Below are 27,963 nucleotides of genomic sequence, written 5' to 3' on the forward strand. Positions count from 1 at the left end.
CGACCCTTATCCCTGCAGTCAGGGGGATGAAGGAGTGATGGCTCTAAGGTGTCATGTCTCTGCTCTGCCCTTTCACTAGACCCACAGTCTTTGTAACCCCTCTCTTTGTTCCTCTATGTATAAATTGCTACTTTTACACATAAATTGGCTGCCCTGCCCCCATTTATGATCACAGCACGGTCTCACCTCCGCTTTTTCCAGAAGTAAAAACTGGTGTTTGAAATCCCTCATGAGAGAGGCTGAGAGTACAACCACCTTACAGATAAATCAACAGGCCTGCTCCTCTTTCTTCCCCAAAGCAGGGACAGCTCTTTGATAAGATTTGTGCCTCTGACTGTGTTGGAGTATACTCAAGAACTTCAGAACTAGTGCTCCTAACACTCCAAAGATCTCCGTTAGCTTGCTCTATACTGGATGCAAGACAGATGATCTCTCTTTCTTCCCCAGTTTTTTCTTTTCTCTCTCTACCCACCCTCCTCCTTCTCATATGATATTGCAAGGTTTACCAATATTGCCGTTTGCTAACCTTCATCTTTGCATTAACAAATGTGAATTTTTCTTCAAATAAAATTGTTACTTGTAAAAAGGACCTCTAGTGCACCCAAGGGTATTTTCAAATCTGAGTCACTTTCTCCTCCTTCTTGTGTTGAAAAGTTCTAAAAGGGGTACTGAGTCTTGACCCAAAGAGTGGGCAGGGAGAGCTGGGAATTGACTTCTCAGCTGTAAGCCAGGAGGGGTTTGAGCAATGCCAAGACAATGGCTACCTGGGAAAGGCCAGAGCATGACTGTTACCCTGTTTGGAGTTATCTCCTCCTTACCTTGACCTCAGCATCATGACAAGGTTATTTAACCCGAGAACTAGTGAAGATACTTCTTACCAAAGGAGGGTGAGAGAAAAAGAGAGGCTCAGACAAATATTTTCCTGTAGAGCAGGCATCCTCTTGGGGCCACTGTGTTTTCCCCCTTTTCTGAAAGCAGAAATGTTCCTCTCTTGCTTACTAGTTTTCATGACATAAAGATGAGAAAATAAAATTCAGTTTCACAAATGCTTTATAACATAAGTTTTTAAAGACCTCCATCACTACCAAAGAAAGTAAAAATCCCAACCCCGGAAAGGAAATGGTTAATAGAAGACATGGACACTATAGAAATAGGAAAGCTAACTAAAGGGAGTCTTGACTCATTAAAAGATTAATGGCTCTGTGAACAGCCCTGTAAATCAGACTGTGAACAGATCTCACTGAGGCATGGATTGTGGTCTGCTATTTCTACAAGAGTTCTGGAAGTGTATGATTTTCTTTCCTGTTTCCCATTGCTGGTGGAGTCAAGTGGAGGAGGGTGAGCAGCAGTCGCCTGTGGAACTTTCTCAAAGCAGCACATCATCAACAGCAGGCAAAGGACACTCATATGAGGAGTCACACCTTTGAGGTCCCACGTAGGGCGACTCTACATTGTCACAGACTGACAGCATGTCCCCCTCACCTCAGTAAACGTGATGGAAGTTGTCCTCTGGCTGCTCTCACTCCTACCATCCAGAGAACCTGAGAAACTCTGATACTCACATCTTGCAACACAAACCTGGATGTCACTCCTTTAAAGGTAGCTGCCTACCCGACCTATCCATAAGTATATGGATGCATACCAGTAGTAGGAGTGAAACAAGGTAGCTCCACAAATTTCTAGTGAAGCACATCACTTCAGCTGCTCACTGTCACACAGATTAAATCAGCAGGTATCCCTGCCTGCACCAGCAATAGTGTGACCAGCAGGAATAGGGAAGTGGTTCTCTCCACTGCGTGAGGCCGCACCTTGAGTTCTGTGTTCAGTTTTGGGCCCCTCACTTTAGGAAGGACATTGAGGTGCCGGAGTGTGTCCAGAGAAGGGCAACAGAGCTGGGGAAGGGTCTGGAGTTCAAATCCCGTGAGGAGCAGCTAAGAGAGCTGGGGGTGTTTAGCCTGGAGAAAAGTAGGCTCAGGAAGGATCTTACTGCTCTCTACAACTTCCTGAAAGAAGATTGTAGCCAGGTGGAGGTCAGCCTCTTCTCTCAGCAACCAGCAACAGGATGAGAGGATATAGTGTCAAGCTGTGCCAGGGGAGGTTGGACACCAAGACCAATTTCTTCACAGAAAGGGTGATCAAACATTGAAATGGATTGCTCACAAGAAGGTGGTAGAGTCACTGTCCCTGCAAGTGTTTAAAGGAAAGACTGGATGCGGCACTTAGTGCCATGATCTAGTTGACAAGGTTATCAGAGGCTGGATTTGATCTCAGAGGTCCTTTTCAACTGAAATTATTCAATGTGATTGTGTCTTCCCTTTCATCTCTGTTCTGCAGCAACTTCCTATTGTAACACAGGATCAAGTGATGTTTTTTAAGCTGATTTTAATCTAGGAATGCGAAATTAAACATTGCGAAAAACAGCCAAACCACCATGGCATAAGGGCTAACACTCCAAAGCTACTGCACACCACGGTTTTGAGCAGCTCTTCCGAACCCACCCTTTCAGAAAGGCTGAAAATGGCAGAAAATCAACATAGGTAAGTAAGGAATTAATCTGTAAAAACTATACTGAAAATTGTTGAAAGAATTGTTATAAGAGAGAATTGTTATAAAAAAGAATTGTTATAAGATATTCCCACCTTCTTGCTGTAAAGGGTTTTCTATTTGTGTATTTACAGCTGTTGCCAATTGTCAGTCTGTGCATTTCACAGAATCACAGGATCGCCTAGGTTGGAAAAGACTTCTGAGATCATCGAGTCCAGCCTTGGACTGAATATCTTGTCAGCTATACCCTTACACTAAGAGCCATGTCCAGTCTTTTCCTGAACACCTCCAGGGACGGTGATTCCACCGCCTCCCCGGGCAGCCCATTCCAGTATTAAATTGCTCTTTCTAAGAAGAAACTCCTGCTAATGTTCAACCTAAGTCCCTTCGGCACAGCTTGAGGCCGTATTCTCTCACCCTGTCGCTGTTTGCCGGATGGAAGATGCCAAACTCCACCTGGCTACAGGCTCCTTTCAGGGAGCTGTAGAGAGTGCCAAGGAGCCTCCTTTTCTCCAGGCTACTCATCCCCAGCTCCCTCAGCCACTCCTCGCAGGACTTGTGCTTCAGACACTTCAGCACCTTCACCAGCTTCCTCCCGTAGTTTTTAGTGAAGTGATTTATGTCAAAAATTAATTGGCCTGATTTTGCCTTTTCGCAGTGCTAACAGCCCAGCAACTCGCTCTTCCAAAGGCTCTTCCAAAGATGCCTGAACGCTCCTCTCTCTTCTGCCAAGTGTTTCACGCCCAAAATCACAGAGTGGCTCACGACGGGAGGGACCAGAAGGGATCATCTGGTCCAATCTCCCTGCTCCGGCAGGATCGTCCTAGAGCACACGGCACGGGATTGCGACCAGACGGTTCTTGAGTATCTCCAGCGCGGGAGACTCCGCAGCCTCTCAGGACAATCTGTTCCAGTGTACGGGCACCCGCACAGCGAAATTCGCCCAGGTTCAGCTGCACCTTCCCGTGCATTCCCTGGATCGCGCCAGTTTCCCACGCCCCAGCCAGGGCCCACCCCTCAGCGCCACCCTGCCCACGTGCCGCGGGGCCACGCTCACACACGTGACGTCACCAGCTAGCGCTCGCCACGCCCCACTGAGGGCACCACCGCCGCATTAACCCCGCCCCCTCGGCCGGGGCGCACCCAACTGCGTCTGCGCTGTTCCCCGCTCCTCCCGTCTCTTTGTTCCGCTAACGTCATGGAGGGGCGGGGCAAATGCCAGGGTTCCCGGAGCCCATTGGCTGCGGCTCGGGCCAGAGCGGGTGCGCGCGCTCCCCCTCCACCCCGGCCCGGGGGCTCCGTCCGGCGCCGCCAGGGGCGGTGCGCTCTCGCGGCCCCGGTCCCGCCCCGCTGCCGCGGGCGCGCGGGGGGCCCCGCCCGGGCCGGGAGGAGTCGCGGCGGCGGGGGCAGCGGCGTCACCGTTCCGGTACGTCCGCGGCTCCACGCTCCTCACCCCTCACCCTGCGCCCCCGGGGCCGCCCCTCGCCCTCTGCTACGGCCCTGAGCAGCCGCTCTTCCCGCCTCGCTAGTCTTGCGCGGTGCGGCGAGGGCGCCGCGGGCGGCAGCAGCGAGGCCGGGCAGCCCAAGGCCTGTGCGAGCGGCCGAGGGTAGCGGTGGATGCCGCGGGCCGACTGCGCGGTGACCGGGGGGCGGCGGTGGGTCACCGCAGCCGCGCAGAGCCCGCCGGTGGCAGGTGTCGCGGTGGTACAGTGCCGGCTCCAGAGGTATCGCATCCCGCTGCTGGGCTCGCCTTGCCGAGCTTGCCGTCACTTTCCTCATTCGGGACAGCGAGAGCTGTCCGCGTCCCTGCGGGGGAGCGCGGTGCAGGAGGCCCTGGGCCTGGCCCCGGGGGCGGCGAGCGCTCGGTGCGGCGGTGGAGCCGCGGGGCTGCCTCTGCAGACAGCAGCCCCGGCCGCTTTCGCTGCCCGTGTGCGGTCGCTGCTTCCCCCCATAGGCACGGGCGCCTTCCGGCCGCTGGCGCTGGGAGCAGACCCCGCTGACACCGAGGGTTCCCTGCCACTTGTCCCGCAGAGTGCGACGCCCCAGCTGGCGTGCACGTACGGGCCGGGGTGCCGCAGGGACCCTTCTGCCTCTGGGTTAAGTGCAGTGCGTGCTCGCCGTCGGGATTTGCTTCGGGTGCTGTCAGCATCGCTCCGTGTGCATGAACATGGTTTTGAAAAACTCGCCCGCCTTTCTCTTTAGTCTGTTGTGTAATTGTGGCAGACTATCATTCTCTACAACTGCCTGAAAGGAGGCTGTAGCCGGACGGGCTCCCGAACTGCTGTGACAGGATGAGAAGAAATGGCTTTAAGCTGCGCCAGGGAATGTTTAGATTAAACCTTTGCAAGAATTTCTTCACAGGAAGGGCGATTAGACTTTGGAATAAGCTGCCCGGTAAAGTGGTATAGTCACTATCCCTGAAGGTGTTTAAGGCAAGACTGGATGTGGCACCGAGTGCCATGGTCTGGTTGACATGGTGATGGTGTTCAGTCACAGGTTGGACTCGATGATCTCAGAGGTCTTTTCCAACCTAATCGATTCTGTGTTTGAATTTCAAACACAGCAAGATTTGTATATTCCACGATATATATTTCCTTTGGCTTTCATAAATTATCAATTAGTGTTTGTTGGTTTTTTGGGGTTTTTTCCGAGACCCTTCTAAAATTATTCAGTAATGGGAATTCTGTTCCAGCATAAACCTTTTTAACATTAGGATATAGTATATTGGATTTAGTAGCTTAGAATATTTGCCTCTTCCCACATTCCTTTAAAAGTTGTGTGCACAAGCTAAGTTGACACAAATATCTGTACTGTAATACGAGGTCAGAGATTTATTGCTGTGTTCAGGCTTCTTGTAAAAATCTTGAAAAAAAGTTCCTACTTGTTTGAGTATTTTATTATGAGCACGTGTTTTTGCCTATGTAGTTACTAGTTTCCCAGATGGGTCTAATATTCTATAATTTGCTTTTTCATATATACCGTTTAGCAGGTGTACTTTATTTTCTTGTATTTTTTCCACGGAATTTGCTCTGTGCCCAGGTTCAGTAAAGGAGTTTAATGTCCATCTTGACTTAGGTTTGTAGTTAGTCAGTAAGACTCTGCGTTTAGTTTTGTGATTGGTGCCCCTGAAATGCGCAACCAATAACTGAGGGCTCTTCTGCAAGCAGTGCATCCCAGGCCCAGGATTCACAGTTTCCTGGGAAAATTATTCAATATTAGTAGCAAGGTCCTTGGGGACTTTGAAGGACAGAACATGATAGCTTAGACTCTAAACCATATTTTATGCAGTGGCAGCTTCAGACTAGCCCTGTGTCAAGTTTGTTTTAATTTTCAGCTCTATGTAAGCTTTGAAAGGAAAGAGGAATTTTATGTGTATTTACCCCACTCCCACCCCCAAATCTCCTGTACTTCTGCACTTTTGTTTGCGGAGGTTTGTTTTGGGTTTTTTTTTGCTGTCTCTCTCCACCCCCATCTTTGAAGGATTCCCCTGCTTCTTGGTTTATATCTGTCCCACAAGATTCTGAGTAACAGCTCAGAAATTAATCACTTCTGTTCATTGTTGTCTGTAGCTGTCTGGCAAACTTGTAAGATGTAGTAGGAAACCATGTTTCATGTCCAGCTTTGTATGATGGCACAGTAATGCCTGCTGTTGACTTACTTACTTTACCTTGCAGATACTGAAAGTACCATTGGGAAAACAGCAAAATGAGTAGTCGTCGAAAACGTGCTCCTCCGTCCAAAGTGGATGAGGAGAAGAAGAAAAAGCTCTGCTGGAATATGCATGAAGACCGGAGAAATGAGATGGTGACATTAGATGATGAAGTGACCAATGAGGACGATATTCCAGTTCCAAGCACTTCTGCATCCTTCGTTGTTGTAAACGATGATAGCACTGATGAAGATCTTGTACAAAAAGAAGGCAGTGGCTCAAAATCTGTTACGTTTTTGACCGCTAATGATGAAGATGACTCTTATTCCATCTTGACTCCTGTGTCTGTACAGCTGAATATTATAGTCTTACCATACCGTGCAGATAGGTCCTGGAAGGCTTTGTTGGGAGAATTTGCTCTTCATCTGCTTTCTGAGCAAATTCTAACTGACGAATTTAATGACAGGAGCTTTACTTTAATGAGAGGAGACTGTGATGGTGAGCTGCAGGTCTGTGTTCATGAAAGAAGTGAAGAAGAGTGCAGTAATGAAACAAAAGAATACCTGGGTGCTTATGAGCAACGTATTCTGGTGGAAGCAACTTTAAGTGGTGAAATATTGGAAGGCTTGAGATGGTTGCAAAAGAAAAAAATAATTGGACTTTACCAAAGACCCAGAGAGGCTCAGGATTTAAAGGTAAACATTCATTATACTTGTTCTGCATCTTGAAAGTTTTTTTTTTTGTTTGTTTGAAGTATAAAATACAAACATCAGGACAACAAAATCTGTAAGCTACTATGTATCTATAATGTGATGCAAAATTTAGGTTTCTAGATGATTTTATAATGTTTTAAGTGTGCTTTTTCCTAGAAATATAGTTTTATTTTTTCACCATTAACAATGTATCACCTGAAGGAAACACAGAAGCTTTTAGCTGTATTTCCTCTACATGGTGTTTTTAGTCGATTTATTATATCTGTCTGTACCTGCTAATTTTCAAATCACTGTTATTATTTTCATACTCTTCTGTTCATAATATTCTTGTCAATTTAACAGTTAATTAAATTGTTGACTGTATAACCTTTTCACAGGTTGGAATTTACCTTCTTGAAGCTGGGTTAAGTAAACCAGAATTTCTCAGTGATGGAGGTGGAAGACCCAAAAAAGCTAATCAGATGATTCAAAAACTCATGGAAAAGTTCTACAGTTTTTTAATTCCAGGTAATGCAATAAAGTTGATTGCTGATGAACAGAAATGGTTTTGTCTTGTGTAGTAGTTATAAATGTAACAGAAAATAGCAGCTATTCCTGCTATTTAGAACAACTCTTATTTTCCAGGCAGTGTTACTAGGTAATGTACTCAAAACTATTTTCTGGCCATTAATAATATGCTAATTTGTTTATGGTGAAATTAGAGGTTATAATTCTTCTCTACAGGTACTGAAGCATAGAGATGTTTTGGGCCCTTAGTTTTTTGGGAATAAATACAGTTTTTACCAGTTTGTGGGGATTGTTTGAACAAATCTACAATATCTTGTCCGAATTGTATGGGAAGAGTATAAAAGAACCAGGAATTAAATTTGGAAAACTTGCTCCTAGGTTGGGGTCTATCACCCACCTGCAGCAATAATTTCTTTTTGGTTTATACTGTAAAGCAGTTACAATGTAAAATACTACAAATTGCAGCTTTGACAGTTTCTAGAATATACCATTGCAGATTGAGAAACATGTGCCTTGCTATCTTTAGAATTAAAGAGATGTTTACCATATTATATTTACTAGTAATACAGATTTGTAGGGTGATAAACAATGGCTTTATGTTGTGATTCTTAGGAAACCTGTGGAGAAAACAACCAACCAACCCAACCAGTCTTTGTGTCATTCCTGAGTGTAGAGTTGATTAGAAATTTTTGGCTGAAGACTGATTCAGTGAGTGTAGTATACAGAGTTTGTGTTCTAGTGACAGAAGCCTAGCACCCACTCCAAATATGACTGCACTTAGTTAGAAAAGGCAGAGTTGTATAAAAACCTGGGCATCTTTGCTAAAGAGAAGCTAAAAGGAAGAGCTAACAGAATAAAATCTGAACATCCTTATCTGCTGCAAAGAACAAACATGCAACTGTGAGGAAAAGACTTGAGATGTACCAAGGGATGGGCCAATATAACTCAGTAAGTGGGGAAGATAATGCACATAAGAAATCATCCTTTCAAATATGGAAGTCTGACTGACACAAATGTGCCAGTTTAGATTTGTAAGCACAGTAAATCAAATCCAATAAGAGGTCTGAAGAATAACTAGTTTAAGGTCTAGAAATGAATAGTAGTGGTTTTAAATACATTAGGAGAAATACATTTGCATAAATGCATTGGAAGCATAATAGTTGCCAGAGAATTCATAGACTGGAGATATCTAAGCTATATGATAGAGTGTTGAAGTAAAAATAATGCTATAGCGGAAAGCACAGTTTTCCTCTCTGCATATCTTCTCATTGTGGAAGAGTTTGGGAAAGAAACTGAAGAAAATGGCTGGTGACTTATTTTGAGATCCAGAGTAATCTTCTGCTGGAACCTTGAGCATTTGTCTTCAGTACACTAAAGGATGTGTTTATATGAACTACCTAGTTCAGTTTAGTTTATAAGTGAAGAGGCCCTTTCTGAAAGGGAAGACATACCCCTCAAAGTTAGTGGGGCAAGTATGTGGACCTGAGCAGTTGGGCTGTCATGCCTTGACTTTTCAGAAGCCATGCGAGCAGCTCAGGTTTGTAAAGGAGCTATGTTGCCGGCTGGTAAAGATTCTGACCTTTTTCAGCACGTACATTTTTATGTGCTGTAAAATAATAATAGAGTCTTGATTTCACACCAGTGAATGCCATGTAAATGAAGTAAAATAGCTGACATGGAGAACAGAAATAAATGATTGCGAATCACCAGTCAAGTCCCACAAAGGCATGTGCAGCTTAATGTATTACTAATGCTTTGAGAGAAAGAATGATTGGTGAAATGCTATCAACAATGTTTAAATGTATTATTCAGCTTAACAAAGATGAAGAATGACTGAAAGCTTGCAGGCAGACTAGGCAATGGAGTTTCCGTAGAAGTTCAATAGGTGAATAGAAAACAATGCAGAAGAAAAAAATTATGGTCTCTTTGCTAACTATTGCAAGCAGGGTTGCAGATTAGTAGGTGTATAGCTCAGTAAATACATCAACTTAATGTTCAGTGTTAGTGAAACTAAATTAAAAGTAAGGAATTATCCTGAAAGTTAGAGAACAAATGATCACTAAACCGCTGTGTAAGTTCATAGTGTGCGTTATGCTTTGCTCTGAATTACGAAAAAGCATGTCACAAAAATGAAAAATATTTGTGAGGGAAGACCCCAGGTGATTATGCACTGTAAAACTAGTTTCATTTCCTAACAGTTTTGGAGCATGAACTTAGTGATGTGGCATAAAATAATAAAGCCTTGATTCTGTGCTGATGAATGCATTCTTAAATGTTTGTAACAACTTAGTCTCTGTTTAAATTCCACCCATTTTTAAACAGAATTAGTTGAGGTTTTGTAAAACCTCACCTACACCTAAGTATAAGTTTTAACACTTATCAATATCCATCTAAAGTGAAATCTGTACAATAACATTCCAAGATGAAGGTTCTTGTTCCTCCCACTGATGAGCAAATTCTCTTGCTGTGGGGTTGTGCACAAGGATTTAGACAAATAAGGGGTATGACCTCTCTATTGCTTGCATTTAGTTTTAATATATTTTCCCTCACTGTACTCAGTTAATTCTGTTAATAACCTTCTAGATGGTTTTGAGACTGTGGCAGGAAGTTCATCTATGTTATGGCAAAGATAGCATAGATGCATTAAGTAATCTGAAAAAAAAGTGATAAAATATTTAATATGGACTCATTGAATCATTTAGGTTTTAACCCAGCACTGCCTAGTCGATCACTCAACCATGTCCCTAAGTGCCACATTTACATGTCTTTTAAATATTTCCAGTGGTGGTGACTCAACCATTTCACTGGGCAGCCTGTTCTTATGCTTGACAACCCTTTACAGGAAGAAATTTTTCCCTGTTACCCAATCTAACCTTCCTCTGTTGCAACTTGAGGCCATTTTTTCTAGTTTGGTTACTTGGGATAAGAGACTAACCCCCACCTCACAATGACCTCCTTTCAAGTAGTTGTAGAGAGGACTAAGGTCTCCCCCTCATCTACTTTTCTCCAAATGACCCCAGCTCCTTCTGCTCCTCCTGAGAGTTGTGTTCCATATCCATTACCAACTTCATTGCTCTTTTCTGGATATGCTCCAGCACTTCCATGTCTTTCTTGTACTGTGGGACCCAAAACTGAATACAGTAACCTTACAACATCTTTGTAGTCCTCCTGAACTGCCAGCCCTTTCTTCCAAGGGTCACATTTGGTCATATCCAAATCTGCCTGTTCAACCAGATATTCTCTGCCATCTTACCTTTTTATCATATACCATTTACCTTCAGTTTTCTTAAGAAGACGAATAAATTTTTTGTACAAAGTTGGTTTTGGTATTTGTACTACCATATATGAAGCAAAAATTTTCCTATTAATCTAGGCTGTTTTCGTTAATGCGGATATCATTATGCTGCAGTCTGGAAAAGGAAAGATCCTACTGCAGATGCAGTAGCAGAACTGTAGTCCAGTCATTGAAGGAATTAGATAGAGTACTTGAAAAGCATCAGAGAAACTGATTTTTTAGATAGTACAGTACCATCTGTTTCTCAAATGTAAAAAAGATTATGATGAAACCTCTGTAACTGAATTACATTTTCAAATGGTTGAAAATATAATTAAATACTCACTGCTTAATAAGTAACTGAGAGAGGGATAAATTTCCCTAACATCCTTTTCAAAATCCCTGTGGTAGAACCATTTAATAATGAAAAAGAAATCTCTGAAAGAATGAACAAAACAAGAAAGATATGTACAAAAAGTCCAATTGTATTTTAAAAAATTGCTTTAAATTATACTGTAGTCTTTGCTCTCCTGTAAAATGCTGGATAGACTTAGTTTATGTAGAAGTCAATTTATTATGCTTAAAAATGTGAGATTTGAAGACTTATTTTAGCAAGTGTAATCATAGGTGTCATTATATCAAGTTCATTGATCAAAGTTATAATTTGCAAACACTCTAATTTTCTGTTCCTTTCCTAAAGTGAGGGGTATGTGTTAAAGGATCCCTTTGAATGGTTTCTTTAATATATAAAACTGAGTGCTTTCTTGGTACTTTTTATTTGGCTGGATCATTAGTAACCCACGTGTGCACTCTGATTGCTTTTTTTGCATTACAAGTCATATATATCGTTTACATGAATATGTAGAAACCTAATGTCTTTCAGTATTCTCATTTCCCTTGTGAAAGCACTGGGATTGTTCATTTGATTTAAAAGGATTGGGGGCAGGCAGTGATGGCTGCCGTATATAGGCGTATAATTTCCTCCTTTTGTTTTGGAAATAATTTTTCACCTTCACCACCCATTCGAATGAAAGAAAGCTTTTGCTTTTCATGAAAGAGAGTCCTAATACCAGTTCCTGAGTCGTATTTTAAGATTAAACTTTCTGGTTTTTGCCAGATACATCTCTTTGTTTTTAGCCCAAGGCATCAGAACTAAAATTTTATTTAAGTGTGCCAGCTGTTAGCTGTTTTGTTGGAATGTTAAATGTACTTTAAGGTCACGTTATGCTGAACTAATAGCCTTAACCTGCTTTCAATTTTGGTGTGGTTTTTTGGTTTTTTTTGGGTTTTTTTAAATATAAACATTCTGCAGTGTGAATTTATCTCCAATGCTAGCTAGGCTTAGAACTGGTCTATATTTTTTGATGCTTTTAATTTTAGGCCTAGAACGCTGTTAAAACTTGTCCTCCAAGTCTTTCATTCTCTCCTGCCTGTTTTCTACAATGCCAACCCTTGAACTTTTCATGAATTTTTGTTCTATGCTTAAATTCTGCGTATGTCCATATATCCAAATTGTGTGAAAAATACATAAATGCAAGACCTTTTTTCCTAGAGGGTAGAAAAGAAAGGTAGGCCTTCTGTCCCAAAGGATGTTTACTTCTCTTGAGGTGGGTTTTTAATTTTGAAAGTGTCCCTTATCTCAATTTTTGCAGTGGTGCAAGTGGTGAGAATTACATGTTGTCCTGCTGGTATGATTTTCCTAGCCAGGTGAATGAATTAAGGTTAACTTTTCTCCTTTTATAAGGTCATTTAGTAGTATTTAAACCAGAAGCATGAGATAGTTGTTACTCTGTACCAATTAAAATTTATTTGTGAAAGGTCTTTATTAAATAAGTTCTGGTCCTTCTATACCTAAATTCTAAAGAAAGAGCTTTGCTGATTATGTATACATCTGTGATCACCATAGCATGTTAACTTTTAGGTGTCTTGGTTCCAGCTGGGATAGAGGGAGTTTTTTTTTCTTAGTAGCTGATCAGTGCCATGTGTTTGGGCTCACTGTGACAATAATGTTTATAATGATTTGTTACTTCTTGCTGAGTGGTGCTTGCCCCAAGTCAAGGACTTTTCAGTCCTTGCTCTACAGGTACACAAGAAGTGAGGGAGCATGGCCAGGACAGCCAAAGGGATATTCCACACCAGAGAACAACATCCTCAGTTTATAAACTGGTGGGAGTTGGCTGGGAGCCACCAGTTGCCACTTGGGGATGGGCTGGGAATTGATCGGTGAGAGGTGAGCAATTGTATTGTGCATCACTTGTTTCTTGGGTTCTTTTCCTTTTCTTTGCTATTGTTATTATTATTATTACTCTTGTTATTGTTGCAATATTTTTATTTCACTTACTAAACTGCTCATTGTTTACTATTGCTGCTAGTGAGTCAGATACAGTCATGGCATATGTTTAAATGACACTTTGCTTTGCTTGTTTTCATATGTGTAAACTAAATATGTTGCTGCAAAATTTACTGAAATGTTGTCCCAAGTTGATTGATAATGCACATCTTGAATTATTTGGTGTATGCAGATGAGCTGGAGGAAGATGAGGAAGAAGCTGACATGGAACTAGAGCGACAAAATATCGAAGAGCTTTATGACTTTGTAAGGCACACCCATCAGCAGGATATCCAATTACTGAGAAAGGATGTGCAGCATCCTGCATTAATTCCCATTCTGAGGCCATACCAAAGTGAGGCTGTGAACTGGATGCTTCACCGAGAGAACCACGCAAGCACTCCTAGTAGTGGCAAGTATATGGATCTGAAAAACTTGCATAATTGAGGAAAGTGTAATTGTATTGTCAACAGCAATGTTTCGTTGCTGTTTGATTTGAAGTTTTGCAAATTATTTCATCAGTATTTTCATAAAAGCTGTTGTTTGAGTAATACACTTAATGATAAGCTAGGTCTTGCTGAACAGCAGTTGATGTATCATGTTGGTCATGAAGCTCTGTGGAGGTGAACTTCAGCTTTTTGTCTCTTAATGTCACAAAAAGGCTGAATAATTCTTAGGAGTGTGCTGTTACTAGAGAAACTTCATCACAGTAACGTGAGCACTTTCTCCATAGAAAACGCGCTGCACTTCTTATGGCGGGAGGTGATCACTCTGGAAGGAGTAAAAATCTACTATAATCCATTTACTGGCTGGTATGTTGCTCTTTCTGAGAACACCTCAGGGTTTTACTTTGTGAAAACCATGTTGGTAGCTTTCTCCTGCAGGATATAAGATATTCCATAATTTGTTTTTCAGTTAGCAATTAAATAATTAGACCAGTGATACCTTTAATTTGAAAAAAAAGCACAAACTGGAGTATGTAATGCACAAATAAATATGTAGATCTCAAGTTGAAGAGGTCATTATTAGAGCTTTTCTTTAAAAAATGTGAGTAATTTAGTGGTTTGATATTAACATTTTTTAACTTATACTATTGGAGGCTTTGATCTTCTGATCCAATATTTTTAAAGTCCAAAGGAAGGCAGCAGTATAATGCTTTTTATTAATGCTAGATATTGCATTACTAAATCTGTTTCTTTTTTCTCATTATCTTGGTTAGAATAAAACTTTTTGATTGCTAGTTGCTTTTTATTTTCCCTATGTAACTTTCAGATCTTTTTCATATATGACTATAAAAATATTTCAATTTTTTTGAGACTAATGCTATGATGTACAGAGGTAATCAGGGCAAGGCCTAGTAGGAGGTGAAAAAATTCTAAAAATTCTGGCATGCGTATTTGTCTTGGACAGGTTCATACACCCAAAAAACTTGCTAGTTTTTGTTAATCTCAGCTTAACTCGTAAAAGATAATGCCTCACCTTACAAACTTTGCCTTGCTGAAACTATGCTGTTGTGTCCCTGAACTCACACTTCTCTGTCACAACATTCTGTAGTTACTGACTTTCACTGGGAATGTACTTGAATTTTAGTATTATCCGTGAATATCCAACTGCTGGACCCCAGTGGCCTGGAGGTATTTTGGCAGATGAGATGGGTCTTGGAAAAACAGTGGAAGTGTTGGCTCTTATTCTGAATCATACAGGACCAGACATTAAACAGGATGATATGACATTACCTGAGGTAAGGAAGCCAGGTTGAGAATTATTATGAAGAAAATGCTTTTCAAAATGAATGCAAGTGCACTTCTCTTGAGTTTATTGCTTACTGGTTTATAGAGGTCCATATTTAAAGCTGTATTGCTATGAAAGTTTTTGCCTTAGTAGAACATGATACTACTTGGCGGCATAAATGGTGGAATAGTTTGCGTGAGAACCTGTTGATCCTTTACCATTGTTCAATGGTTTTATCAGGCAGCTCTGCTATTAATACAGCTCGGACAGGGTTCAGGAGTGTGTAAATACGTAATTTCGTTTACCATGTTGGAGGCCATTCTCCTTCACTTTATTGTATTGATAAGTGTCAGACATCCGTTAGGCACTTGTTCTGTGCTAAAATAGGGACAGGTTACATTCTGGATAAAGATTGCTTCTCTCTCTCTGTTTCATACAATAAATGAGCTTATTTAGCAACAGTTTTCCATCCTTTCACTCTCGTCATCAAGCATACTGTGAAAACTTGGCACATCCATTAAACCCAAAAACTCTTTCTGAAGGGAATGAATTCTTAAGTAAACTCTTACCACTTTGTGAATTCCATCCCTTGGAAACCATGGCAGCCAGTTTCATTGTACATTTATCATAGTGATCTCCTGCCTGCTTGTAATTTTATCATTTAAAATGACTAAATTCTTAGAGAAAGGAGTGTAAGCACTAAAGTGCCTGGACACCGACTAACAACAACAGCTAGAGACCAGTGCTTTTGGAGGGCTGGAGTTACTGAAACTGTTTCGTGATGTAAGTAGTTGTGACAGACTTGTTAGCTAATATATTATGCTAATAATAGGGTAAAATTTTGGAAGGCAATCCCTAAAAGGAGAGACATACTTTTTATTCAGCTGACTAGGGCTCTTCCTCTGTATTGCTTACCTCCTTTTGTGTTTCTAGCTATATATTAAATGTATCTTTTCCTTCCCCATCAGGAACTTAGATCACTCACAGCTGTAGATTACTGCAACTTAATGCTAAAGCATTAAGTGGAGGACCCAAGAGGCTTTCAGAGCTGCTCTTTGTGTTAGGGTACTGTTTGCAAAGAAACTGATCTGAATGATGTGTCACTCCATACATTAAAAGTGAGCTATCTGAGTGAATTAGTGAGATCACAACATACATTTGTAGCAGCTCATGCTTGCTTTTTAGTGTGAGGAGGTTAATGAAGGTCAGAGTGACTGTGAAGAGACATGAGATAATAACTATTTAATGTTGTCTCCATTAGGGTAAACTTGTGAATTTCTTTGTTCCACCTCAACCTTTAGAGGGAAATAAAAAGAAAAAAACAAAGGAAATGGAGCCTAAATTAAAGGAAAAAATACAATATCCCAGTAAGTATTTCTTATTACTTTTAAAATACATTTTTTTAACATTGTCGTATATTGGCCACTGACTATGAGTTCGGGACAACTCTTGACTTCTTCAGAATGACATTTTTCTTTTGCTGAGCACTGTCATGTAGGATTGCATGCTACAAACAAGTGATCCACGGTTGAAAGTAAAGTTGCTAACTTGGCACTCTGTGCTATAGAGCTCCATGTAACTAGAGGTCTTTGTAGTTTATGCATTTAAATGAAATAAGCTGTCTTTTTTATGCCTCAGAAAGAAAATGGAGTGATTTTATTTCTATTGCTATCCAACATTGTTTCAGAATCACTGCAAAACAGAAATCTGTAGAGCTACCTCAAGGAAAAACTTGTCAAAACTGCTGCCTGTCTGCATTTTGTTAGGTGAACACTATGTTTAGAGTTCTCTTAATATACATTCTGTGAGGTAACGTCATTCTAGATAAAGCTGTAAGTTATTTTTATTTTGTTTCTTCATACAGGCTTACGAGTAATGATATTAGCAGCTGTAAAGGAAATGAACGTGAAGAAAGGAGCATCCATTATTGCAATATTTAAGTACATCAGTTCTATATATAGGTACGACACACAGAGAAATAGACGACTTCTCAAAAGAACTCTAGAAAAACTAATTGCAGAACAGGTGGTAGAGCAAGTTAAAGGACATGGTCTGGCTGGGTCTTTCAAGCTGGGAAAGAATTACAAGGAACAGAAGAAGCGAGAAAGAACCAAAGAGCAGGTAAAACATGCTACTCTATTTACTTCAAAGAGTTACAAAGGCTGTTCTTTTTTCTACCAATTGCATGCTACTCTCAGCTGTTCTGTCTGTGTGCTGTAGTTCAGTGACACTGATTCAGTGGTAAAAATGAAGAAACTGCAGCAATTTCTTTGACACTCATAAATAAAGCAGAAATCATAAGTAGATAAAACTTGGAGCTAAAGTATTAACTATATCTGTCATAATTCTTTTAAAATAGTGTCAATGAGAGCTGTATTTTTCTTATTGTGAAGTTGTTTTTCAAACACTGGTAAACATTAACCAAATCCTCAAACTTGAAATTGATACAAACCCTTAATATCTGTATACTGATGTGTTTATATTTTCATTAAAAAACAGTGAGGAGAAAGTTGTTTGGGTTGGAAGGGACTTTAAAACTCATCTCATTCCAAATCCCTTTACTGTAGGGACACCTTCCACTAGACCACTTCCACTAGGTTGCTCAAAGCCCCATCCAACCTGGCCTTGAACACTTCCAGGTTTGGGGCATCATTGTCTCTGGGCAACCTGTTCCAGTGTCTCACCACCTCACAATGAAAAATTTCTTCCTAATACCTTATCTTAACCTACTCTCTTTAATAAAAAACTATTCCCCCTTGTCCTGTCACTGTGTGCTCTTGTAAATAGTCTTTTTATGGCTTCTTGCAGCTTTCTCTCAAGTACTGGAAGGCCATAATTTAGCCTGAAGCCTTTTCTCCAGGCTGAACAATTCCAACTCTCTTAGCCTTTCCTCATAGGGGAGGTGCTCCAGCCCTCTGATCATCTTTGTGGCCCTCCTCTGGACTTACTCTGCGAGGTCCACATCCTCCTTATGTTGGAGGTCTGAGGGCTGGATTGCAGTGCTCCAGGTGGGGTCTCACAAGAGGGAATAGATAGGCAGGATCCCCTCCCTTGCCCTGCTGTCCACATGTCCACTGCCCAGGACACGATTGTCTGTCTGGGCTGCAAGTGCACATTGGTGGGTGTTGTCCAGCTTCTCACCCACCAGTACTCCCAAGCCCTTCTCAGCAGGGCTACTCTCAATCTATTCATCCAACCCAGCTGCAGCACCTTGCACTTGGTCTTGTTGAGCTGCATGGGTCCACTTGTCAAGTTTGTCTAGGTGCCTCTGGACAGCACCACATCCTCCAGGTGTGTCACCACTCACCTTGGTGTCATCTGCAAATTTGCTGAGGGTGCACTCGATCCCTCTGGCTATGCCATTAATGAAGACATTAAGTAGCACTGGTGGATGTTAAACGTCACTGGGGCAAGTCTGAATGTAAAGTCTGACATTCTTGATCAATTTTACTTTGTAGGTAGCAAGGACTTCAGAAAACACTCAGAAGAAACAATTGATTGATGCTAAAACTCAAACCAAAGAATCAAGAAACAGTGACATAACATCGGAAGAAGTTTTTAAAACTGCTTCACATGAGAATATCGCCATGGAAGAACATGATTATTGTACAACTAGTAAAAATAACAGGGAATCTGAAGTGGATCATGAGAACTCTGTAGAAGAGAAAGATGTTAAGCAAGAACTCCTTGTCTCCAGTGACGTGAGCAGTCATCTTGCTGTTGATGTTTCTAAAACTGCAGCTGATGACCAGCAGGAAATGCCAAAGGTCCAGTCCTCACATTCCCAAGAACATGCTGGCAGTAGCATGCAACATACCAGTTCTGTATTTCCATTTAATACCTCTGAATATCGTTTTGAATGCATCTGCGGTGAGCTTGGATTGGCTGACTACAAAGCTCGTGTGCAGTGCCTGAAATGTTATCTGTGGCAGCATGCAGAATGTGTAAACTACAAAGAGGAGAATCTGAAGAGCAGGCCCTTCTACTGTCCCCATTGCCTTGTGGCAATGAAACCAGTTCCCACAGGAGCAACTCTGATCATTTCTCCAAGTTCTATTTGTCATCAGTGGGTAGATGAGATCAACAGGCATGTAAGATCATCATCTCTTCGAGTTCTGGTGAGATTATATAGCTTCATATGCTGGGGAGTTATTTTATCAACGCTTGGGGCTTCCTGTCTGATAGTCTGCATCACTCGAAGTTCAGAGGTCTTTGTCCTCTATGTCAGTGTTCTACATTTCCTGCTGTTAAACCAGTGCTTTGGCATTATGTGGTGCATCAGTGTCCCAGAAAGAAAATCTGCAATTAGTTCTTCTTTTTTTTTCTGTTTTAATTGGTCACTGGGAGATAAATCAGTAGACTAGATTTTAGCAAACTTTTGCGCAGTTGCAACAACATGTGATTTCTGAGAGGGCAGGCTGTTTGAAAGACTACCAAGGAACTTAAAAAGGCCTATGGGTGTTTTGAGTGTTGTCTCACTGTACACTTGCACTTAAGCAATTCTCTGACTGCTACTCCTCCTTTTGTTTTAGATAAAAAAATGTTTCCATAGGTAAAGCCTGTAGTTTTGCATTTCTGCTTCTCAAGGTTTATAAAAGAGATCTTGTGCATTTGTGTTTACTGAAAACAATACTGTTACGAGTTGTGTCTATAACATCTGCCAAATTTATTAGGGTGTTGCTTATTTGGAGACTGTGTGTTGTCCTTTTACTTGATTTCTAGTAACACTGTCACTAGAATAAACCTAATTATACTTAAAGTAAAAATGGCTATAAAGGTTTTTTAAAGATACAGTTATCAGAGTATTCAAGTCTTTTATTACTGATGCAGCCAAGTTTTATCCTTCATATTTTTAGCAGTCAAGAATGTAATGATCAAGAGCTTTGAAAACCATTAATGACTTGTATTTTGAACAAAGTAATAGCAGATTATTACAACTTTGTATTCAGGGATATGTCTGGTACCTTGGAACTAACAAATGCATAAAACTCTCATGGTTTTCCTAGGGCCCAGACCAAGTTTAATACCAGCTTTGATGAAAATTATCAGAAATAGATTAAGTGGTAATAAAATAGTTTAAATACTGAATATCAGTACTTCAAACTGTGTGGCATCTTCCATTCTACAAGATTGCTTTCAGTTTAACTGCCAACTGTGAGACTTGTTTTCAGTGTTGCTTCAAAATGAACATTTGGTGGTTTATTTTCTGTTAAGGTAAAATGAAAGTAGTGGAAATGTTTCAAACATCCAGTTTCCCATGTTAACAACTTTTGCATTGGATGTGAAGTGTTTTTTTTTTTACGCTTCAACTGCTTACAACCCATGGGAAATTCTAATGGTTTTATGTAATAGAACAAGAAATTAAAATTTATTGTACGCCTCACTTTATGGCAGACGCTTTTGTCTTTTCCTGCTGTTGTGGCCAAAACTTGACCAAGTTATAAATCTCCAGAAAATCTGTTCATAAATACTTGAAGAAATCATTGGACTTTGGCAGCTGTTTATTTCTTTTTGGTTGCTTCAGAGAGCATGCTCTTTTTGGTTAAATTTGTTTTTTCTTCCTCTGCCAAGCTCCTCTTCTCTCTTTTGTTTCATGTGCAATGACCTGGGTTGCTCTGTTGTCCCACTCTGGGGCTGAACAGAAAAAAATTATCTGCAGGTGTTTCAGTTGGTAGGAACACTGTTACCGTATGCACAAAAGTAGAGGAAGATTATTACCAGGAGGAAAAAGTAGGGTTAAGAGTGAAATTATCAGTGAATTCATGTGCTGATCATCAAGGGGTAAGGAGCAGTTACTTTAACTTCTGTATGTTTCCAAAGGGATTTGGCTTAACATTATGAGGGAGATAAGAAAAGTACTTCTGATAATAGAACAAATGCCAATAAAAAAGGTGTCTGTTAGTACAAAGGGATTGTTTTTCACCTAGGGTATTGTTTTTCCATCTCCTAAATCTCTGTAGGTAAAACTCAGAGTGTAAATTCTGGTTTTGATGCATATTTCTGTCTTTGCCTAATCATCCTTTAAGTTTTAGTGAGTAAAATTTTTGGGAGAAAGGTAAATGCATCTACAGTAAGGGAGAGAAGACTGAACGTGTAACAGTGACTTACATAATGTTGTTCCATACAACATTACAGAATACCTAATCTTCAAACAACTGTTACAACAAATAAATGTTGTAGAATATAATGAAGTCCTCTTTCCTTCAAAGGAGGAAATAAATGTTTTGCAAAGTCATAAATTGTTATGCATATAAATTTTAGATCCCTGACTCTATTGTATGTATTAGGTTACTTTGGTGAATTTCCCACCATACTGCTATATGAATACAGATTTTTATGAATAGCTTCTTTTTTATGAGCCACACTGCTAAAAGCTTACACATATTAAACTGTACTGATATTTTGGCATTTTTATCAAAGCGTCTCTTACCTCCCTTCTTTGCTATTGTGCTGCTGTGAATCTGTGTAGGTGTACCAAGGCGTGAAGAAGCACGGCTTTCTGCAGCCGCACATGCTGGCAGAGCAGGAGGTGGTTATCACCACGTACGACGTCCTGCGCACCGAACTGAACTACATAGACATTCCCCACAGCAACAGCGAGGACGGGCGCCGCTTCAGGAACCAGAAGCGCTACATGGCCATCCCCAGCCCCTTGGTAGCAGTGGAGTGGTGGAGGATCTGCCTTGATGAAGCACAAATGGTTGAGTGCACTACGGCAAAGGTATGACATTCCTCATCACGCATTCATTTAACTTTGAAAATGTTTGGACAAGTCTGCTGTAAATAATAGAGTAGTCTTTCCTCTCCCCCTCTCAATGTTCAGAGTACGCTCATGTAATTTATCCTTGTCCCTTGTTCTTTAGAAGTGAATTTTCTGTTGGAGATACCTACTATTAAATGGTTTTCCTGTTGGAATTTTGGGAGATTGTGAAGTATATCCAGCTCAAAAATACTTAATATAATCTCTACTGACAGTTTAAAGAACTAGGTCATCATGTTGTATATGGTGTTAGATAGTTTCAAACAAGACACTTGCCTTGTTCAGTGATGTGGTTCAGAGGCATAGATATGTCCTTCAGGTCTAGAAGCTAAAATAGTCAGCAGTCTGTCTGGAACCTCAAGGGATACAGTCTGAAGGGGGGATTATTTTAATTAGCGTTTGTCCAGTCTTTTTGCTGAAGACAGGAAGACAAAAATGCTACTTATATAATGCCTTACATTAAGTGTCTTTACTGTTTAATTTTTTTTTTTTTTTAACATACGGTTTGTTTTGCTATTTGTTTCCCTTCTGTGAACCCTTCATTGCTCTTGATTACTTGGAAGAAGACGTGGCTGTTATCAGCTTTCAGTTACCTTCTAAAAAGATCAGAAATTTAATGTATTTTTTTATAATATATTGCACCAATGCTACTTCTAGGTCTAAGAGTACATTCTGAAAAGATGTGCACACTTCTCAAAAATGAGGTCCACGTGTTGTCAGACTGTGTTCCACTCTGTTTTTCCTTTCCTACCATTGGCTCTATGTCCTTTCATTAGGCTGCTGAAATGGCACTCCGTTTGAGTGGAATCAATCGTTGGTGTGTCAGTGGCACTCCTGTGCAGCGAGGGTTAGAAGGTGAGATTTTATGTAATCTGTGGGGTTTACTTATGGTGATAACTAGGTGGGGCTTTGAAGCTGTTAAAACGTCTGCTGGTTTTGTTCTGAATTCATTAGGTACTCTAACTTGATAAGCCATAAAATTTAAGCATAATAATAAAGCCATCAATACATGTATCAATATAAAAATCGAAGAGCTGAAATCTTTGTCTTCCTGAGCTAGACAAATACTTTGGGGAGCAGAGAAGCTGCATGTCTAATACTTGACTCAAGTCTGTTCTTCAGTTTTCACTTAGCGAAGTGGATAAATATTAACCCTTCTCTATTGCAGATAGACTGCTCTAGTTACAGACTCCTGTGAACTGTCAAATACAGCAAGCAAAGCTGTATTTGATTTTTACATAGCTCTGTATGAACTGCTGTGGGCATCCACTGCCGTGAATATAAATTCTAAAACATGCTAAAGCCTATGGAACTGTTACAATTAAGTCCTTATGTAAGGACTTAATGAATTGAGATGTGTGGAGTAGGTAGCTGTATGTTAGCAGGTGACATTTATCTTGTCTTTTTTTTGTGTGGTGCTCAATTTCTGTAGACAGGCTTCAGACTGATAGAATAAAAGAAAGGGAGCTGACTGACTGCTTTGTCTCCCTGTGTACTCTGATGGATTTTGGAATATCTGGTACCTGTTGAAGCAATGTGTTTGAAAGTAAATAAATCAGTGGAAGCTTTTGTAGACTTGTTGGATACTAAGTTGCAAACATCAATATTTTAGATTAATTCATTATAGAATTGTGAATTAAATTTATAAAAAACATGTAATAGTTGCAAGAATACATTGTTAATAAAGTAAAGCTGCAGAAAGAAGTGATTGATTTTTAGTGTTGTGATGAACTCCATCAAGGCCCTGTGTGTGATAGTGTAGATTTAATACATACATGAAATGTCATACAGTTCTACTGCATGTTGACAGACTCTCAGGCTATACTAGGGCAGCCCCCATCACGTAGGGGATGAAAACTGCTGACTCATTTCAATCCATGCCACTGCTGCTGTAATGCAGAGGGATAGGACCTCTGCGTAAACAATTTTTTCTTGCATAGGAATGATTACCAGGACTTTTCTTCCTCTAGTCTGTGCTGTATTTGGTGAATGTCTTGATGCTTCCAACTGAATACTGAATTATGATAAAGCTAACAGAATAAGGAATGTAGCCACCAGATTTTCAAGAGCTATAAGATATCATCACATATCTGTTTCTGCAGTATCCACATGCAGCATTTAAATGTGTGCTTCTGTATTTTTCCAGTAAGATTTAGACAGAAGTTTAAAGTCAGTATGTCCTTCTATTTCCTTCCAAAAAGTGACAGGTTTCTGAATTAGGCAGAATTAGCAAGATGTATTCTCTCAATTAGCAAGAAAACAATTGAAGTGTCTTTTGTTAATTTCTTATGCATTAGTAGAGAAGTGAAAATTCTTCTGAATTGCAGCCCCTTCTAGGATTGTGGGCAGCAGACAGTTGGTGCACAGCAGGCTCTGAAGTAATGATGCTGAGCAACATTGATTTAGAAAAACCTGGCAAACCCAGTTAACCATATGTAATCATGTAATTTTTGCCTCTTGTCTCTGCTCTGAATAGCTTTAAATTTTTCACTCTCTTCTGCTAAGCTTGAAATTAGTAAAGTCTCACAAATAACTATATTTCCAGCTGAGTGGAAATCGAAAATGAGCTAAAGGAGAGAACCCCCACCTTCCAACACTGAATCCCCTGCCTCAATTTAAATATTTTGTTGAGGGAGTGGCTGGAAAACATGCAAAAGATAAAGGCCAGAATGAAGACGGTTTATGACTGATAGCCTTTGTATGACAGTTAATTTTTTTTGAGACATATTGCAAAGTATTAAAACTCAAACACTTTATTTTCTTGGCAGATTTGTATGGATTGGTCCTTTTTCTTGGAGTTGATCCTTACTGGGTCAAACATTGGTGGGACCGACTACTATATCGACCTTACTGTAGGAAAAATCCCCAGCCTCTCTACAGTCTAATTGCGAAGATAATGTGGAGATCAGCAAAGAAGGATGTGATTGACCAAGTAAATAAAAGTTTTGAGTTTTAGAATTCCTTAACATCATTTAGCAATAGTTTCATTTGCAAATTACTTACTTTCTTTTTTAAATTCCAGATTCAAATCCCCCCTCAGACAGAAAATATCCACTGGCTTCACTTCTCTCCTGTGGAGAGACACTTCTATCATCGCCAGCACGAGGTGTGCTGCCAGGATGCATTGGCAAAACTCAGGAAGATTTCAGACTGGACTCTTAAGCTTAGCAGCCTCGATAGAAGGACTGTGACTTCTATTCTATACCCTTTACTACGGCTGAGGCAGGCCTGCTGTCACCCACAAGCTGTTCGGGGAGAGTTCTTGCCACTACAGAAAAGGTAAATTTCAGCCATTTCTTAAATGGTCTCCTTTATCCAAAGCAAAATGCTGATTGTCTCCAGCAGTGCAAGTTATTGTACAATCCTCAAATAAGCCTAATTTAAGCTTCTTTAGTTAAACGTGTGACTCTGGCCCACCAAGGTAATCTGACCTCAGAAGCTGAACACAGCACAGTGGCATCATTAGTGTAACTCTTGTGTTAAAGAGTATAGTACTGAAGGCATTTGATTCTCCAGTGGCATTCTAACCTTATTATGACTAGGGTGTTGCAGGTAATGGAGTGTGAAACAAACCAGATTCTCTTTCTGTTTTAAAATAAGCCCACTGCCTTCTTTTTTTGTCTTGTACAAAACTCATGTTCATGAACAGTGAATCAACAGAATGAAATAATTCTTTAGTTCAAAGAAAATATTAACATGAGGTTGTAGAATTTGTAAATGTAGATCCAAACTTGAAAGCTGTTCAAATGCTCTTTTATTTGTGTGCTTGCAAGATATCTCCCCCCAACAAGTGCTCTGCAAGTAGAAGTTTGGTCTCAACTTTTGTTAGACCAAAAAAAAAGCATATTGCCAGTCCTTTTGTGAAATGTAGCTGCTACTTTTTCAGTCACTTAGAAGTTAGCACTGCCAATGTTACTCCTAATGTTTCCTAGTCCATCCTTTCTATTCAGTCTCTCAGTACTTTCAAAGAAGTTGTGTTCTACTCCTTGCTCTTCTTTTATACAGGGCACCTGTAGTACCTAAACAGCTGAAGCTGACTTTGCACCTGCTTGAACAGAGACCAATAGTTAGACACTGTGCTGTAGCACTCACTGTAACAGTCTGCTAATGTGAAAGCAAGGACTCAAACATAGGAGAAATCAGTTTTCCCACCATCATATAAGATTATTTGCAGTAAAATGAGCCAGTGTGGTATAAATATAAGATACGTAAACTGAGCAGAGTATGGTGGGAGCAGCTTTGTGCTGCGTTGATTTTGGTGGAGTGGTTGCACAGTGACAGCTGTGTAGTAACTGATGGAAAAACCAGCAATGAAAATTAAATCTTTCTTAAAATCACATGTACAAAGAAAAGTCAATTCCCAGCACTGTTTGCATACCTTTTTTTTGAACTAAACTCTACTGCAGCAGTGGACATTCCCAGAATAGAGAGAAGATTTGGTTCCTGTCTTTGGTTATATATAGGAGAATAATGAAGAAGTTCTCTGCTAAAATCTTTGATGAATAAGAGAAATTTACTGTTTATGCTGGAGCATATAGATAAGAGACATGGACCTGGAATAAAAACCTGAGTTTGGAGTGTATTCTCTTCTATGATAGGTGGCCTTCTTCCCCACCTGTGTACTGAAGGCAGTAAATAAGATCTACTCAGCAAAAAAAAAAAAAGCTCTCAAAAGAGATTTTTCTAGATTCTCCTAGTTTAACTGAGGAAAACCCCCTTCTTTTTGCCTTGATTGGCAGTCTCAGACTGTGTATCAAGTTGAGTATTTTATATGGACTTCTTTTTGCTGTTAAAATTTTTCTTGGAACTGCTGATGGTTTTGAAAATAAAAGGTTAGTAGCAATGGTGGAAGTATCAGCATATGGAGGTGTTATGTGTGTTTACCATTACCTTTGCAGAATTCAGTAATTATGAATAGTGATTATATTGATTTAAAACTGACTCTGGTAACACTGTACTACAAAACCAAGATACAGTTTCTGCAGCTGGAACAATGTTTTAAACAGGGTAAAATAAAGGCCTAGGCAAGGGTATCCTTCCAGCATAGTTTGAGCCCAGTCTGTGCAAAAGCTATGTCACCTCAAACCCTGTTCCACACCAAGTAGTAAATAATCTCCTGAAGCTGAATGAGGCTGAGAAGCAGGGTTTCGGTGGAGGGGGCTGGTGTCTGGTCGACCAGCAGCAATTGATACAAGAAGCAGCCTCTAGTCAGCTGTTGTAGGCTGTTGCTAATGTTGACTCTCCTGTCTTTTCATATCAGTCCTCTGATTCTTTAACCTTGGCCTTACTCCAGGGTATCCTTCAATATTCCTTCTTGCATCTTCATTTCTGTTTCTACTTCTGTCTTTTCTCTCAATTTCTGATATTTTTATGTTAAGCTAATTCTCGTCTGGTGAAATTCTTCTTATAATTTGCAGATATGACAAATGTAGAAAAGGAAGTTTAGAATGATTTTTGCTAGTCTTCTCTGTTCTCATTTCACACGTTTTTTTTCTTTAGGTTGACACTTCATGTATTTTGTGTTTAGATTGGTAGCAGAGGGTAGAAGTGTAGTCTGTCATAGCTGTTTTCATCTGAACAGCTTTTGACAAAATGAGGTCTGCTTTGCTTGTTTCCAGTTCACCACTAACAGAAAGAGAAAAATATTTTGCCCCATGAAGGATTATTTTACCAAGTTCAAATTTTCTTGCATCTTCTTTCTTTGTGTTCCAGGAGATGTCAGCCTCTGAATACCTCTGAATAGGGTAAAGCTCTAGCAGGAAGAAAATCTGACAGCCAGAGGGTTTTTTTAATAAGTAAAGAAAGCTCAAAAAAAATACTTGGAATATGTTGGATCTGCTAAATGATCATGTTAAATGATCTGCTGTGCTGCTCAGCATGACCCTCTTACTTTTCTAGTACTGGGATTTTGTTTCAAATTCAAGCTCTTTGGTCTCCTTTTCAGCACCATGACCATGGAGGAGCTGTTGGCGTCTCTACAAAAGAAATGTCGAACCGAGTGTGAAGAAGCTCACCGACAGTTGGTGTGTGCTCTTAATGGCTTAGCTGGTATCCATATCATTAAAGGTAAGGCCAAAAGGCTGTAGCATATGCTTTACTCCTTTCAGTACAGGAGTAAAGGAATATGCTCCATCTCTGTGTACTGGGAGGTTGAAAGAAGTCATACTTGTGTAATTGTACTTAACCTGCTTTTGTTTTATCAGTACTGCTTTCTGGACTTCCCTTGTGCCCCCAGCCATGCAAACTGCTATGCTGACTGTGGATTCCTTTTGCTGCTTCTGCTAGACAGCTCTGTCAATGTCGATTTTGTCTGAATTACAAGGAAAAAAAAAAGCTTTGAATGAGAAACAAAAATAATTACATGAATCTTGATTGTCCTGCAAAATAAAAATTAATCAAAATTACTTCGTTATGAATGTGCAAAAATACCTCTTTTTCAATGTTTTCTAAAGTTGA

General features: G+C 40.3%; 1 protein-coding gene across 4 annotated transcripts in view; it reads left to right on the plus strand.

Annotated features, from left to right (window-relative positions):
* The first annotated feature begins 3,908 nt into the window (after window positions 1-3,908).
* SHPRH (SNF2 histone linker PHD RING helicase) overlaps window positions 3,909-27,963 on the plus strand; it is a 57,786-nt gene continuing 33,731 nt past the window's right edge. For 2 of the 4 annotated variants that reach the window (XR_004417271.1, XM_033053717.1), the window contains exons 1-14: window positions 3,909-3,970; window positions 6,219-6,888; window positions 7,284-7,413; window positions 13,210-13,428; window positions 13,750-13,828; window positions 14,607-14,757; window positions 16,009-16,114; window positions 16,612-16,868; window positions 18,206-18,865; window positions 21,217-21,468; window positions 22,284-22,362; window positions 24,276-24,439; window positions 24,530-24,786; window positions 27,452-27,573. Coding sequence is in view for 3 of the 4 variants with exons in the window: in XM_033053717.1 (XP_032909608.1) it covers window positions 6,250-6,888; window positions 7,284-7,413; window positions 13,210-13,428; window positions 13,750-13,828; window positions 14,607-14,757; window positions 16,009-16,114; window positions 16,612-16,868; window positions 18,206-18,865; window positions 21,217-21,468; window positions 22,284-22,362; window positions 24,276-24,439; window positions 24,530-24,786; window positions 27,452-27,573 (3,115 nt within the window). In the remaining variant the exon portion in view is untranslated. The other 2 variants (XM_033053718.1, XM_033053720.1) reach the window with 2 other exon arrangements.

The sequence above is a fragment of the Catharus ustulatus genome, chromosome 3, assembly GCF_009819885.2.
Source record: "Catharus ustulatus isolate bCatUst1 chromosome 3, bCatUst1.pri.v2, whole genome shotgun sequence".
NCBI lineage: Eukaryota > Metazoa > Chordata > Aves > Passeriformes > Turdidae > Catharus > Catharus ustulatus.